The sequence below is a fragment of the Rhinoraja longicauda genome, chromosome 22 (assembly GCF_053455715.1).
Source record: "Rhinoraja longicauda isolate Sanriku21f chromosome 22, sRhiLon1.1, whole genome shotgun sequence".
NCBI classification, from domain to species: domain Eukaryota; kingdom Metazoa; phylum Chordata; class Chondrichthyes; order Rajiformes; family Arhynchobatidae; genus Rhinoraja; species Rhinoraja longicauda.
Window position 1 is genome coordinate 1,254,680 of NC_135974.1, and position 15,458 is coordinate 1,270,137.

General features: G+C 43.0%; 1 protein-coding gene across 1 annotated transcript in view; it reads left to right on the forward strand.

Annotated features, from left to right (window-relative positions):
• The window catches only part of LOC144604322 (myosin heavy chain, skeletal muscle, adult-like), a 72,584-nt gene that overhangs the window by 35,269 nt on the left and 21,857 nt on the right, over positions 1-15,458 (forward strand). Inside the window, exons 21-31 of the mRNA XM_078418556.1 lie at positions 1,411-1,534; positions 2,187-2,323; positions 3,600-3,855; positions 4,362-4,604; positions 4,976-5,152; positions 6,020-6,165; positions 6,649-6,739; positions 7,144-7,533; positions 9,698-9,824; positions 10,877-10,995; positions 13,499-13,695. Coding sequence (XP_078274682.1) covers positions 1,411-1,534; positions 2,187-2,323; positions 3,600-3,855; positions 4,362-4,604; positions 4,976-5,152; positions 6,020-6,165; positions 6,649-6,739; positions 7,144-7,533; positions 9,698-9,824; positions 10,877-10,995; positions 13,499-13,695 — 2,007 coding nt within the window. The remainder of the gene's footprint in view (positions 1-1,410; positions 1,535-2,186; positions 2,324-3,599; positions 3,856-4,361; positions 4,605-4,975; positions 5,153-6,019; positions 6,166-6,648; positions 6,740-7,143; positions 7,534-9,697; positions 9,825-10,876; positions 10,996-13,498; positions 13,696-15,458) is intronic.

Below are 15,458 nucleotides of genomic sequence, written 5' to 3' on the forward strand. Positions count from 1 at the left end.
TTCTAAGAGATTACTGTATGTCAATAGACAATAGACAATAGGTGCAGGAGGAGGCCATTCGGCCCTTCGAGCCAGCACCGCCATTCAATGTGATCATGGCTGATCATTCTCAATCAGTACCCCGTTCCTGCCTTCTCCCCATACCCCCTGACTCCGCTATCCTTAAGAGCTCTATCCAGCTCTCTCTTGAATGCATTCAGAGAATTGGCCTCCACTGCCTTCTGAGGCAGAGAATTCCACAGATTCACAACTCTCTGACTGAAAAAGTTTTTCCTCATCTCAGTTCTAAATGGCCTACCCCTTATTCTTAAACTGTGGCCCCTTGTTCTGGACTCCCCCAACATTGGGACCATGTTTCCTGCCTCTAACGTGTCCAACCCCTTAATAATCTTATACGTTTCGATAAGATCCCCTCTCATCCTTCTAAATTCCAGCGTATACAAGCCTAGTCGCTCCAGTCTTTCAACATATGACAGTCCCGCCATTCCGGGAATTAACCTAGTAAACCTACGCTGCATGCCCTCAATAGCAAGAATATCCTTCCTCAAATTTGGAGACCAAAACTGCACACAGTACTTCAGGTGCGGTCTCACTAGGGCCCTGTACAACTGCAGAAGGACCTCTTTGCTCCTATACTCAACTCCTCTTGTTATGAAGGCCAACATTCCATTGGCTTTCTTCACTGCCTGCTGTACCTGAATGCTTCCTTTCAGTAACTGATGCACTAGGACACCCAGATCTCGTTGTACGTCCCCTGTTCCTAACCTGACACCATTCAGATAATACTCTGCCTTCCTATTCTTACCACCAAAGAGGATAACCTCACACTTATCCACATTAAACTGCATCTGCCATGCATCCGCCTACTCACACAACCTGTCCAACTCACCCTGCAACCTCATAGCATCTTCCTCACAGTTCACACTGCCACCCAGCTTTGTATCATCTGCAAATTTGCTAATGTCACGGCGTGTTTCTGGCGAGGGTAAAGATCTCATTCTACATTGCCTGGCCAATCCTATGCTAACAACTGCTAAGTTCCTTACATTAACAACCAGTATAATTAATAAAATGGATTGAGATGTTAGTATTTATCTTATTCTTATTACATTGTTGGAAGTTGCTTTGTGCACCTGGGAGCCAGCCACGGTGCACAACCAGGTTTTGCAAGCAATGTCATAATTATAATCATCATAATCATACTTTATTGGCCAAGTATGTTTTGCAACATACGAGGAATTTAATTTGCCAAACAGTTATAACAATTAAAAGCAACAGAACACACAAAATATATTTTAACATGAACATCCACCACAGTGACTCCTCCGCATTCCTCACTGTGATGGATGGCGAAAAAAAGTTCAAAAAAGTCATTGTAAATAATGTCAGATCTGTTTTCTCAAATTACAGCTACCGTATTCTCAACCTAAGTGCTGTTCCTGAAGACAAGTTTGTCGACAGCAGAAAAGCAACAGAAAAGTTGTTGGGCTCCCTTGATATTGATCACACTCAGTACAAGTTTGGTCACACAAAGGTAAGGACAGAGACAAAACTGCTGCTGGCTGACCTAACACAGGTTCAAAATATTCCCTGACTATTACTTCCAAATTTAAGAAACACCTTTTATTATTTATTTATTTATCTATACTCATTCTCCTTTGGGTTTGCTTCAGTTTTTTAAATTATAATTTTAATTATTTCGATTGATATAATTTCCATAGTTTTCTGCCTCTCCCTTCCAGCTCTTTGCTGCTTGTGCCCCCAACATAGGGAGTTGTTAAACATCACTTTCCAACTGTCCTCTCTCATCTACTTCCTTAAACCTCTTTCCTTTCCTTCTCATCCACCATCATACGCCAACCGCCTGTCACACTAATCCTGCCTTCAACCTCCATTCCAATTTCCTTTCCCTCCATCTCTCCCACTCACCCTTCTGCTATTCTCCCCCCACCCTCCTCCCGTCTAGGCCTCTGTTCCTCTCTGCGTGTAATAAAGCATTATATATTAAACAGAGACAGCACCATTCCTGAAAAGAGCTCTTAGATTTCTGTTTTTGTGGAAAAAATGGTAGATTCTACTGGAGGAATGGATTTATGAATTAGATTATAACTTTAAATGAAAAGCAGGCTTGGGTGGTTTAGTGGTCTGGTCACTGCTCCTGACTATGATCTTTCATTCTGCACCAGGTGTTCTTCAAAGCTGGCTTGCTGGGTCTTCTGGAGGAAATGCGAGATGAACGATTGGCAAAGATCTTGACAATGATTCAGGCTCGAAGCCGAGGCAGAATGATGAGGATTGAGTATCAGAGAATTATCGAGAGACGGTAAATGCTATTTTGCAGTGCGAATGAGTACGGGCCACCTATACTTTCAATTCATGATACATTCTAATAGGTCGCATATTTTAAGCAATTGGTAGAAACTCTGCAGGTTGACCCCATCATAAAAGGCGGCAAATTGATGGTCCTTCACTTCAAACTTTTTCTTTTTGGCAAACTTTACGTTCCACCATCTTTAACTCATCCTTGATGAATTTAAAAGAGAGTTAGATAGAGCTCTCAGGGCTAATGGAATCAAGGGATATGGGGAGAAGGCAGGCACAGGTTACTAATTGTGGATGATCAGCCATGATCACAATGAATGGCAGTGCTGGCTTGGAGGGCCGAATGGCCTCCTCCTGCACCTATTTTCTATGTTTCTAGGTTTCTACGATACCTGATCTAAGTGCAAATTATTGGCTCCTTTAGTTATTAGGGTTTGGTCGTCTGGTGACTGAGTAAATGAATGAGTAATAATAATAATAATAATAATAATATTCATTTATTGTCATTGCAACGAGTACAACGAAATTAAAAAATAGCCAATCCTGACGGTGCGTACAAACATATATGCAATAAATGCAAAAACAAATAAATACATAAATACAATTAAATACAATTATGTTAAGTACAAAGATTTTTTAGTGTTGCCTAGTGCAAAGGTAGTGTTCAGTTCTCGTATGGCCCTGGGGTAAAAACTGTTCTTAAGTCCTGAGGTTCCGATTGATAATCCAAGGATTACACATTTATATCCCACCATGTAGCATTTTGGAATACATTTTGTTTTAAAAAATGTGCCCCGGTAAAAGTAATCGCAAAGCTGTTTGGTGCTCATAAAAAGCATTCAGGAAACCAATGATGAAAAAACCGTAAGGAAAACATCCCTGTCCATGCCATAACAATACGACACAAAGTGCTGGAGTATCTCATTGCATCAGGCAGCATCCCTGGAGAACATGGATAGGTGACGTTTCTGGTGACGACTCTTCTTCAGACTGAAGAAGTGAGTTCCTTACCTTGTCTGGGTAGTATGTGACTTCAATCTAACAGTAATACTGTTTACTGTGAAATGGCTGCTCAAGTACTCAGTTGTATCAAACTCAGGAAAACTGAGCTTTGCGAGGAGCACATGTATACAAATATAGTGATACGATATTCCAATATCATCAAAAAGCATTAATCTGGATGATGTCATGAATAAAGGGGCCATGGATTAATGGGCAATAGGTTCAATTCAAACCAAACAAACATCAATTCGTATCTAATTTTTTTTTTGCACCAGAGATGCTTTGCTTGTTATCCAGTGGAACATTCGTGCTTTCAATGCAGTGAAGAATTGGTCCTGGATGAAACTCTTCTTTAAAATTAAGCCTCTGTTGAAGAGTGCTGAGACTGAGAAAGAGATGGCAACACTGAAAGAGGAGTTCCTAAAACTGAAGGAAGCTCTGGTAAAGTCAGAGGCAAAGCGCAAGGAGCTGGAGGAAAAACAAGTTACCTTGATACAGGAGAAGAACGACCTGTCACTTCAGCTGCAGGCGGTAAGGCACAAGGCTTTTCCGTTCCATGGCCCAGTGCAGCATGTCCAGCTCATTTCAGAGTCATGGAACAGTGTGGTGTACGGCCCACTTCATCCTTGCTAACCATGCTATCCTATTTGCCTGCAATAGCCCCATAGTCTCTACTCCTTTCCAAGGATCTGTCCACATGCCTTTTGAACATAATATTTTTTGCTTCATTACTTTGTTGGCATCTCATTCCATATACCCACCACTCTGTGTGAAATCTGCCCCTTAGATTTCCTATTAAATTTTCCTCCTCGCAATTTAAACATCGGCCTACTAGGTTTAACCGTGCTGACCCAGATACTGCTGGGTTCCCACTCCAACGAGACCTTGTTGGGATTACTCCGTCTGCTATGAACACCCCATCCAGCAAGGCCTGTAAATGTTCCATTTAGCAGAGAAAGCTCTGAATTGTCCATGTTCAGACATATTTCAAAAACTTGGAATAAACAAGTTAACAAGTATGTCATTTTTCTTTCCAGGAACAAGATACTCTTGCAGATGCAGCGGAAAGATGTGATCTGTTGATCAAAGCAAAAATTCAACTGGAAGCTAAAACGAAGGAACTAACAGAACGGCTGGACGACGAAGAGGAGATGAATGCTGATATCACTGCAAAGAAACGGAAGTTCGAGGATGAATGTGCAGAACTAAAGAAAGATATAGATGATCTTGAGATCACCCTGGCCAAGGTTGAAAAGGAGAAACATGCAACAGAAAATAAGGTAAAATTTAGAAAAGATGACCACTCAGCAATCTTCCATTTTAGTTTTACAGTTTCAGGACAGACCCAGGAACTAATCCAGGACCATTGGTTTCCTGTGCACTTACCAACTATCTTGGTGGAAGTGTCCTGCATCTTATCATGTCTACCTCCCCTCCCCTGCCCCCCACATTTCAACATCCCTCTTTCACACTCCACTCCTTCCTTCTATCCTCACTACCTCTTCACCAGTACTTATTCACTTTTTAAAGTGACTTGAATGCTTAGAAAATTCTGACTGATATAAAAAGTTCACAATTTTTATTGTTTATGTAGAATAGCAACCAATTGTTTGCTAATTTATCATTCCCATCATTTTGGTTAAATTTATAGGTTAAGAATCTCACAGAAGAAATGGCGTCTCTAGATGAAGCTATTGTTAAACTCACGAAGGAGAAGAAGGCTCTCCAGGAGGCTCATCAGCAAACCCTAGAGGACCTCCAGGCTGAGGAAGATAAGGTCAACACACTAACTAAAGCCAAGGCTAAACTTGAGCAACAGGTTGATGATGTAAGTGAAAATGGCAGAGATGATCATTCTTACAAACCCAGCTGAATTGTTATCTCAAATCACAAAACTAGTTAATAAAACTGGTGCTATTCATTGGGGTGAATGTGAATTGTGGATTGTACTTTGGACACCCTGTTGGATTTCCATGATGCTTTGTAGTCCAACAAAGTTTCATAAATTTAAGCTCACGATATTGATGGGCAGACAGAGAGTTTCCGAGGTTGTCTAATACAAGACCTGTTCCACTAGCTGCTTTTGAATTTGTGTTCCTGGTTTTTATAAAAAAATCTCCAGCTTTTGATGTAACCTAGAAGTTTTGGACGGAACTTATTTGCAAAGAATAGTTGTTGATTGGTGAAGGCTGAAGGGCCCGTTGCCATGCTGTATCTCTCTGACTCTGAGTTTCACTGTAGTTCCATGAGTTGTAAAAATATTAACTGTTGATATTTTCAATATATTCAAAGGTGTAATACAATAGTGGTGCAGCTGGTAGAGCCTTTGGCTCACAGCTCCAGTGACCAAGGTTCATTCCTGACCTCTGATACGGTCTGTTTGGAGTTCATACGTTCTCCCGGTGACCGCCTGGTTTCTTTCAATGCTCCTGTATTCTCCCACATCCCAACAAATGTGCAGGTTGATAGGTTGGCCGGTATAAATTCCCCAAATATATTGGTGAGTGATCAGATCTTGGGTGTGGAGGGAGTTGAGGAGAATGTGGGGAGAGTAAAATGGGGTAGGATGGGGTTTGTGTAAATGCTGTTTGATTTTCACGGTCATGATTACTTGTTTCTATGCTAGATCTGTCTCCTCCCTTCTTATCCAATTATTGTCCATTTATAAGCCTCTAATAATCGTTCCTTCTGCTAGCTTGAAGGATCATTGGAACAAGAGAAAAAAGTCAGGATGGATCTTGAGCGAGCAAAGCGGAAACTCGAGGGAGACCTGAAGCTAACACACGAGAGTGTGATGGATCTGGAGAATGATAAGCAGCAGCTTGAGGAAAGGCTGAAGAAGTGAGTACTGTGCTGTGTAGGAAGGAACTGCACATGCTGGTTTAAACCCAAGATGGACACAAAAAGCTGGAGTAACTCGGCGGGGCAGACTGCATCTCTGGAGAAAAGGAATAGGTGACGTTTCCTATTCCTTTTCTCCAGAGATACTGTCTGACCCTTCATCTCGACCCGAAAGGCCACCTATTCCGTTTCTTCAAAGATGCTGTCTGGCCCACTGAGTTACTCCAGCTTTTTGTGTCCATCTTCTGTGACTGCTATTCCGAATAAAAGACCACTGTCATTCCAATAGACTTCTCATCATTCAGTATAAGACACAAGATATATTTTCAACAGACACCACACCACCTAGTGTCAAGGTCTTCTGGTTCCCTACTCAGTGACAATCAGCCACATCTGTTACATAAATCAGGAGAAAAACTCTTCACATGATATTAGATATTATAATTGATTATTATTTGAACATATTTGTTTTGTCCTTCGCAGGAAGGATTTTGAAATAAATCAGCTAAACTCAAAGATTGAAGATGAAGGAGCCCTTCTTACACAACTCCAGAAGAAAATTAAAGAATTGCAGGTAAAAGGATGATTAAATTAAGTCACTCAGGTGATGTTCCAAGAAATGTAAATATATGTGGAACAGTGTTGCAAAACCAGTGACTGCCCATGTCCAATGAAAAGGAGCTGAATGAAGCTTATCTTTTTACCACTAAATGATGTACCACCTTGGAAGGTTCCTATGGAGTGAATTTTGAATTCCCTCTACCCAACTTTGTGAGCATTATCCCGACGATTTGATTAACAATAGGAGTAAACTGAAGGAGATTTCTCCATGACTCATTTGTACAGTGTTGAAATGACACAACTCCCAAAATAGAACCAGAACTATTCTTTGCACCGCCTTGAAATCAGATCCACTTGATAGCTAATTTTCAACAGGTCATCCTGATTTTCATTCTTATGTCTTGTCCTTTGAACTAGGCTCGGATCGAGGAACTCGAGGAGGAGTTGGAGGCTGAACGAGCTGCAAGGGCAAAGATAGAGAAGCAAAAGTCTGATGTGTCCCGTGAGTTAGAAGAATTGAGTGAAAGGCTGGAGGAAGCGGGAGGAGCGACTTCAGCACAGGTGGAGATGAACAAGAAACGGGAAGCTGCACTCCTGAAACTGCGACGGGACCTGGATGAGGCGACGTTGCAGCACGAGGCCACCAGCTCTGTCTTGCGAAAGAAACATGCCGACACCGTGGCAGAATTCAGCGAGCAGATTGATAACCTACAAAGAGTTAAACAGAAGTTAGAGAAAGAGAAGAGCGAGCTCAAAATGGAGACAGATGATTTAGGTTCCAACAATGAACATGTAACAAAAGCCAAGGTGAGCAATTTGGAGGAACCTGGGCTATTGTTTCACTGGATACTGTTCTTTGTACACCAAATGGTGATCGAATTACAACAGAGCCAATTTAGTTAAACATAATCACAATGTCTTTTAAAATATTTATCCAATAGTAATTCAAAAACTTATTTTGGATTCTGCCTCTTTCACTGTTTCACGTAAAAAATTTCCTTAACTCAATTGTCCAACTTTGAAACTTCTTAGTCATTCCTTTGAACCAGGTTTTCACTTTCCACCTTTAACTTCAGAAACCATAGCATTCATTTCCCCCAATTCACCTTACTGAAGACTATGCCAATTCTATAGGTCACCTCCTAGCCACTTCATCCCATATGTGAATCTGGGATCAATTGCTCCTGGGCAAAAAGAGGACATGAAATGGAGTTGGCAGCAAGGCAAAGGAAAATCCTAAGTGATCCTAAGTGATTCTCCAGGTATATTAAAAGGGTGGCTAGGGTAAGAATAGCTCCCTTTAAAGACCAGAAAGGCCATCTTTTGTAGAGCCACTCAAGATGGGGAGATATTAAATTAATCCTTCTCATCTGTTTTTACTGAGGAAAAGATCATGGGAGCTGAGGAATTGATGCTTTAGAGTTATGATGTTTTAGATCATATACAAAATACAAATGAGGAAGTAGACACAAAATGCTGGAGCAACTCAGCGGGTCGGGAGAGAAGGAATGGGTGATGTTTCGGGGCGAAATTCTGAAGAAGGGTCTCAACCCGAAACGTCACCAAATCCTTCTCTCCCGAGATGCTGCCTGATCTGCTAAGTTACTTCAGCATTTTGCATCTACTTTCGATTTAGACCGGCATCTGTAGTTTTTTTCCTACACAAATGAGGAGGTATTGGCGATTTTAAAACACATTAATGGTGGACAAATACCCAGGGCCAGATCAAATACATCCTGGGATCTTGTGGGAAGCTAGAGAGGAAATTGTGGTGGCCATGGCAGAGATATTTGCATCATCTTTAGCCACAGGTGAAGTTCCGGAAGACGGGAGGGTGGCTAATGTAGTGCTGTTATTGAAGAAGGGAGGCAAGGCCAAGCCAGGGAACTGCAGGACAGTGAGCCGGATGTCAGTGGTGGGAAGGTTGGTTGAGGTGATTCTTAGGGACAGGATCTACCAACGTTTGGATAGGCACAGACTGATTTGGGATATTAAGCATGTGTTGGTGTGTTGGAAATCATTTCTCACCAAGGGGATTGATAAGGGCAGGGCTGTGAACATTGTCTCCATGGAGTTTAGCTGAGCCTTTGATGATGTCCCGCATGGTAGGCTGGTCTAGAAGGTTAGATGGTATGGAATCCAAGGTGAACCAGCTAACTGGATGTAAAATTAGTTTGGACCCTTTTCATGGTTCAAAGACCTGCACTTGACTAATGAACACATGAATAATCCTTCACGCCCCCACACAGTCCACCACACAGCAAGTTACATTTGGAGCACCCTCCATCTACAATTCGTTTTGATATTTTCATCCCCCATCATCCTTATAATCACTGCAGTTTATTTCCTAGGGTGGTCAGAATCTCTCATTAAGCAAATCTGGTTCCCACAAATTAATCTACCAGTCACTGTCTCTGTCATCCCAGACTGCTCAGATATTGTATCATGATTCAATGTGAGTGACATTGCTTTTGATGGCAAACACTGTACAGGTGCTCCTCAACTTACAATGGGGTTAAGTTCCGATAAACCCATCCCAAACTGAAAATATCGTACGTCGAAATGCATTTAATGCACCTGATCACGTGGCCGGAAGCGAGCTATGGGTTGCTTCCGTTGCCCTTTACCGTTGTAAAGTCAAAATATCATAAGTCGAAGCATCGTTAGTCGGGGAGCATCTGTACTGGCATTCTGGTGCTCTGGAGCAATGCACAATGTGATTAATGCAATGGGTCCTTCCTGTGCGATCGCTGATTGGCGTGGACTCGTTGGACCGAAGGTCCTGTGTCCATTCTGTATCTTTCAGTTAATCAAGATTAGAGGTTGTGGAGGTGTCTAAGTCATGATATTGAGACTGCAATATGACTCACTGACTGAACCAATGAGGGCGATACAAGAGTGGCTCAATCATTTTTAACTTCAGTGCTTTGATAGAAGTGTAATAAATAAAATGAATGCTTGTGTATTTTAGGCTAATGCAGAGAAGATGTGCAGAACGTATGAGGATCAATTGAATGAAGCAAATAATAAAGTTGGTGAACTTCAGCGACATGTGGCTGATCTTACTACACACAGGGCTAAGCTGGAGAGTCAGAATGGTAAGGAAAAGGAAACTGGAGTGGATGGTTCGGGCAGGACGGGGATCAGGAGCGTTGGGGCCGGGGGCTGGAGATTCTCTCTCTGTGTATTTCTGCAAAATTCTGCTGACGGGCTGCATTACAGTCTGGTACGGGAACTGTGCTGCCCACAGCCACAAATCACTACAGAGAGTGGTGAAGACGGCACATCACTGGCAACTGTCTCCCGGCCATTCAGGACATTTTCTACCGGCGGTGCCTGCTGAAGGCACGCAGCATCATCAAGGACCACAGCCACCCAGCACCCAGCACACAACTCAAGGTCATAGGTTTAAATTGAGGGCAAAATATTTACAGTGCTGTGGAGGAGGTATTTCCACACAGGGTATATAGAACAAGGGTACACCATCCACACAGGGTATATAGAACAAGCTTCCTGACGAGGTGATAGACACAGCATTTGAAAACATTTGCAGATACATAGATTGGAAAGGTTTACATTTTCACTACCTGCTCCCGCTCATTTATTTGACAGCATATTTGCATGGTCACACCCCTCCCCAATCCTGCAACGTCGCCCACCCAGTTCTCATGAAGGATCTCCCACCTGAATAGTGGACTCTGTTTCTGTCCTGGCCCACTGAGTATCACCTGCCTTTTCTGCTTTTATCCTGATTTCAATTCAATGTTGCCTTGGATCCAGAGAACAGTAAATGGGATGATTTTCTTATAGCAGCTCTTCCCTCCATTCAGTCACCTTGTCTGTCAAAATCTATTTTCCCACTCAGCAATTTGAGCTGAGCACACACTGATACTGATAAAGCTGGTGAGATTACTTCTGTGTTGGATTGGCCGTGCAGGGTCCTTTTAAAGTTTCAGTTTCATGTAAATACTGACAATAATTTAACCCCAGGGAGCACGAATGGTATCTTCGTAAGGGAACCTGGAAACTTCAATAGCACATTGGCAAGGCAAGCAAGAGGTATTCAGTAAGGCCTAGATAGCTAAAGCGGGGAAATCTAACTATGTTGATTCATTAATTTATGAGATTGTTCTTTGATTATCATCATCAGGAGAGTTCAGCAGACAAATGGAAGAAAAGGAAGCTTTGATTAACCAGCTGAGCCGGGGAAAAATGTCATTCACACAGGGTATTGAAGAGTTGAAAAGACAGCTGGAAGAGGAGAACAAAGTAAGTTATAAGTTCAATACCTTGAATAGAGTGTGATGGAGTCGTACTGCACAGAAACATTCCCTTCAGCCCAACTCATGTTGGCAGCATGTTTGGCACAGACATTGTGGGCCGAAGGGTCTCTGTTCCTGTGCTGTACTGTTCTATGCTCATCCATGCCGACCAAGATGCCCCATTTAAACTATTCCTATTTGCCCACATTCGGCCCAGGTATCTTTAAACATTTCATGTGATGGACTTGTGAAATGACATTTAAATGTTGTTATAGTACCTGGCTCAACCACTCCCTCTGGCTGCTCATTTCATATACCCATCACCCTCTGGGTGGAAAAAGTTGCTGTCAGGTTCCTGTTAAATCTTTCACCCCTCACCTTAAACCTATGCCCTGTAGTTTTTGGTTCCCCTACCCTGGGGAAAAAAGCTGCATTCACTCGATCTCTTCCCCTCGTGATTTTACATACCTCTATGAGATCACCCTTCGGCCTCTTGCCCTCTAGACAATATAATCCTGGCCTGCCCAACCCCTTCCTATACCTGTTACTCAAGTCCTGGCAACATCCCCAGAAATCCTCTCTGTACTGTTTCCAGCTTAGTAGTATCTTTCCTACAGCGGAGAGACAAAAACTGAACACAATACCCCAAGTGCAGCCTTACAAAATATATACAACAATAAATGGTCCTTTACAGGAATGTTAGTGCGAGGTGTTTCATTTTGGGATGTCAAACTAGGGCAGGACCTTCACAGTGAATGGCAGGGCCCTGGGGAGTGTGGTAGAGCCAAGGGATCGCAAAGTGCAGGTACATGGATCCCTTAAGGTGGCATCACAGGTAGGTAAGTGTGATCAAGAAGGCTTTTGGTACATTGGCCTTTATCAGTCATGGTGTGGAGTATAGAAGTTGGGATGTTATGGTACAGTTATACAAGACGTTGGTGAAACAGCATTTGGAGTATTGTGTTCATTTTCGGTCACCATGCTTTAGGAAGGATATTGTTATGTTGGAAAGAGTGCAGAGAAGATTCATGAGGATGTTGTCATGACTTGAGGGTCTGAGCTAGAGGGAGAGGTTGGGCAGGCTGGGACTTTATTCCTTGAAGCGCAGGAACCTGAGGGGTGATCTTAGAGGTGTATAAAATCATGAGGGGAATAGATAGGGTGAATTCACAATCTTTTAACTAGAGTCGGGGAATCAAGAGCCAGAAGACATAGGTTTAAGGTGAGAGGGAAAAGATTGAATGGGAACCTGAGTAGTAACTTTTTCGCTCATAGGGTGGTGGATTTATGGAACGAGCTGCCAGATAGGTAGTTGAGGCAGGTGCTATAATGACATTTACAAGACATTTGGACAGGTACATGGATAGGAATGGTTTAAAGGGATATGGGCCAAATGTGGGCAGGTAGGACCAGCGTCGATGGGCATCTTGGTCGGCATAGTCAAGTTGGGCTGAGGGCCATGTTTCCGTGCTGTATGACTCCATGACTCTAACCCAAGAATAAGAATCTAAAAACTGAGTTTTACCAGAACAGAAAATATATAAATTGTAAGTGTGGATCTGAAGGGTGAATAGAAATTAAAACAAGTTAGGATTGGAAGTTTGAGGTGCCTTTAAGTTTGTAGCATGAGAGGTCAAGTGATATGTGGGAAATAGTTAACTCTCATCAGTAGGAAATATGAAATTTGGCAGCAGTTGAGCTGAAGATCCTGGTGCAGATGCTCCCAGGCTTACAATGCTTCGACTTTGCAATGGTGCAAATGACAGCGACCCGTAACGAGCCGCCACTCGCTTCCGGCCACGTGATTACGTGCATTAAATGGATTTCGACTTACAGTATATTTGGTTTGCGATGGGTTTCTCGGAACGGAACCCCGTCGTAAGCTGAGGAGCATCTGGGGTAGTTAGCAATTTCAAACTGTGTATAAGTGAAAGGAAGGCGGTTAGAAACCTGCTACATATCTTGTGACAGACACAAAATGCTGGAGTAACTCAGCTAGACAGGCAGCCTCTCTGGATATCCATAGCTGCCTGTCCCATTGAGCTATCTTTGGTGTAAACTAGCATCTACAGTTCCTTTCTATAGATATCTGGTGATCCTGATTGCAACTCACTACATACAGTACACAATGAGGAATCAGAGATAACAAATTGTCAGCATCTGAGCCCCCGTATGTCACCACCCAAACCTGCCTCTCTCTAATTATTTGGGAATTATTAGAATGTGATCAGCATCAGGAACTCTAGTTAGTTATTCCTCTCCCATCCATGGTGTAATAATTTATCGTGCTTCACTGCAGCTCAACACAGTGAGATCTCATTGATCTTTGCAGCTTAGCATAATATTGAGCAATGGCTTTAGACCTGAGCCATCAAGAAAGCTGTTGGTAAATTATTTGCTCCACCACAAGGTTACAGCAGTCTTAGATAACCATGAATTATTGGACAAAATGTGCTTGCTAACAGAACAGATTTCAATGAGTTGTGATTTGTTTTGTGCTTCCATTATAGAGCAAGAATGCCCTGGCTCACGCTCTGCATGCCTCCCGCCATGATTGTGAGCTTCTGAGAGAACAGTATGAAGAGGAGCAGGAGGGAAAGGCTGAACTACAGCGAGCATTGTCCAAAGCTAATTCTGAGGTGGCGCATTGGAGAACCAAATATGAAACTGATGCGATCCAGAGAACAGAGGAACTGGAGGAAGCAAAGTATGTGCATTTAAATTTTTAATCAGGAATTCATTAAGTTGCACATTGTACTCTCTGAGGTTATCTTACGGTAATTTTTCTGATCTTCGTGTCCTTGAAGGCAGGCACTGTGGCACACAGTTAGTGCTACTACCACACACATCTAGGAGACCTGTACAATCCTAACCTTGGGTCTGTGCTAGGGTTGCCAACTGTCCTGTATTACCCGGAACATCCCGTATATTGGGCTAAATTGGTTTGTCCCGTACGGGACCTTCCTTGTCCCGTATTAGGCCCGAGGAGCGCTGGCCCGGGGGGCGCTGTGGGCCCGGGCAATGTAGGCCCCCGGACAGTGTAGGTCCAGACAGTGTAGGCCTGGCCAATGTAGGCTCCCGAGCAGTGTAGGTCTGGACAGTGTAGGCCCGGCCAATGTAGGCTCCCGAGCAGTGTAGGTCTGGACAATGTAGGCCCGGACACTGTAGGTCCCCGGACACTAGGTCCGGACAGTGGAGGCCCCGAGGCCCGGGTGCCACTTAACGGAGGTTACGTAGCAAACTGCCTCCTGGCCCGGGTGGCCGCCATTGATCCCTTATTGGGAGTCTGTGCAGAGTTTATAGGTTCTCACTTTGACCCTTGGGTGCTTTGGTTTTCTCTCAAATCCTGGTGCTTAACTGGCTACTGTAAATTGCTTACAGTATAGGAGAGTGGCATGCTTGAATTGCTGGGAAATAAGTTGGGGAATGGGACTGATGTGACTGCTCTGAGAATTTGCTTAGACTCATTGGACCAAATGCCCCCCTCCTCTTGTAGCCACATATATCAAAATTATAACTGTAAACACATATGAGCATTCAGTCCGTTGTGCCAGGCCACTTCTTTCTTGGTATTCTCCAGTTTGTCCCATTGTCCTGCTTACCCCTGGCTTACCTTGTCCCATGCTCCTGCAACTTTTTACTCATTAAGGTACAAATCTCATTCTTTTGTGAACCTGTTGAACTGACTTCTCAATCTCCTTCAAATGAACAATGGTAGCGCCTTTCCACTGGTTCTATGGGCAATTTCTAAAATTTGTGCCCCTTTGGTTACCAGTCCTTCTGCCTTTGGATTCTATTCCTTCCAAGGACGTTTGAACCCTTTCATCAACTGTCTGCGGTCTTTTCTACTGCAAGGAGAAACTGCATTTTCTCTATTTTCTCAATTTAACCGAAGTCCTTCATTTTTGGTGTCACTAGTAAATCTCCTCCACCCTTTCTCATAACAAAGAGGTTCACCTGATGTTATTCCAGTACTGTCAGAGCAACCCTACATGAACTGAAAGCAAAGCCACAAACTCACCATGCCCTGGGGAACCTGTGCAGCAATGCCCTTGTTTGACCTTTACCATCTTCATTGTTCAAAATTTAACAGTCATTGCAATCTTTTCCCTTTGGTGGAGTAGACTTTAGTAGGAAGTAGGAGGCTTTTAAGAGGCTTTTAGATAGGCACATGGATATGCAGGGAATGGAGGGATATGGATCACGTGCAGGCATAGGAGATCATGTTAACTTGGCATCATGTTCGGCACAGACCTTTAAGCTACCTTCATTCTGGTGGCCTACTTTCCATCATTCTTTTCCAGTATGTAAGACTCGGTTAATTGTTACAAAGTTGTCTCATTTTCTTATTTCCAGAAATTTTACATAAAGTTTAAGAATTGGGACATCATGTTTTAGCTGTACAATACATTGGTTAGGTCACAAATGGATGATAGTGTGACATTCTGGTCATCACACGATATATAGAAA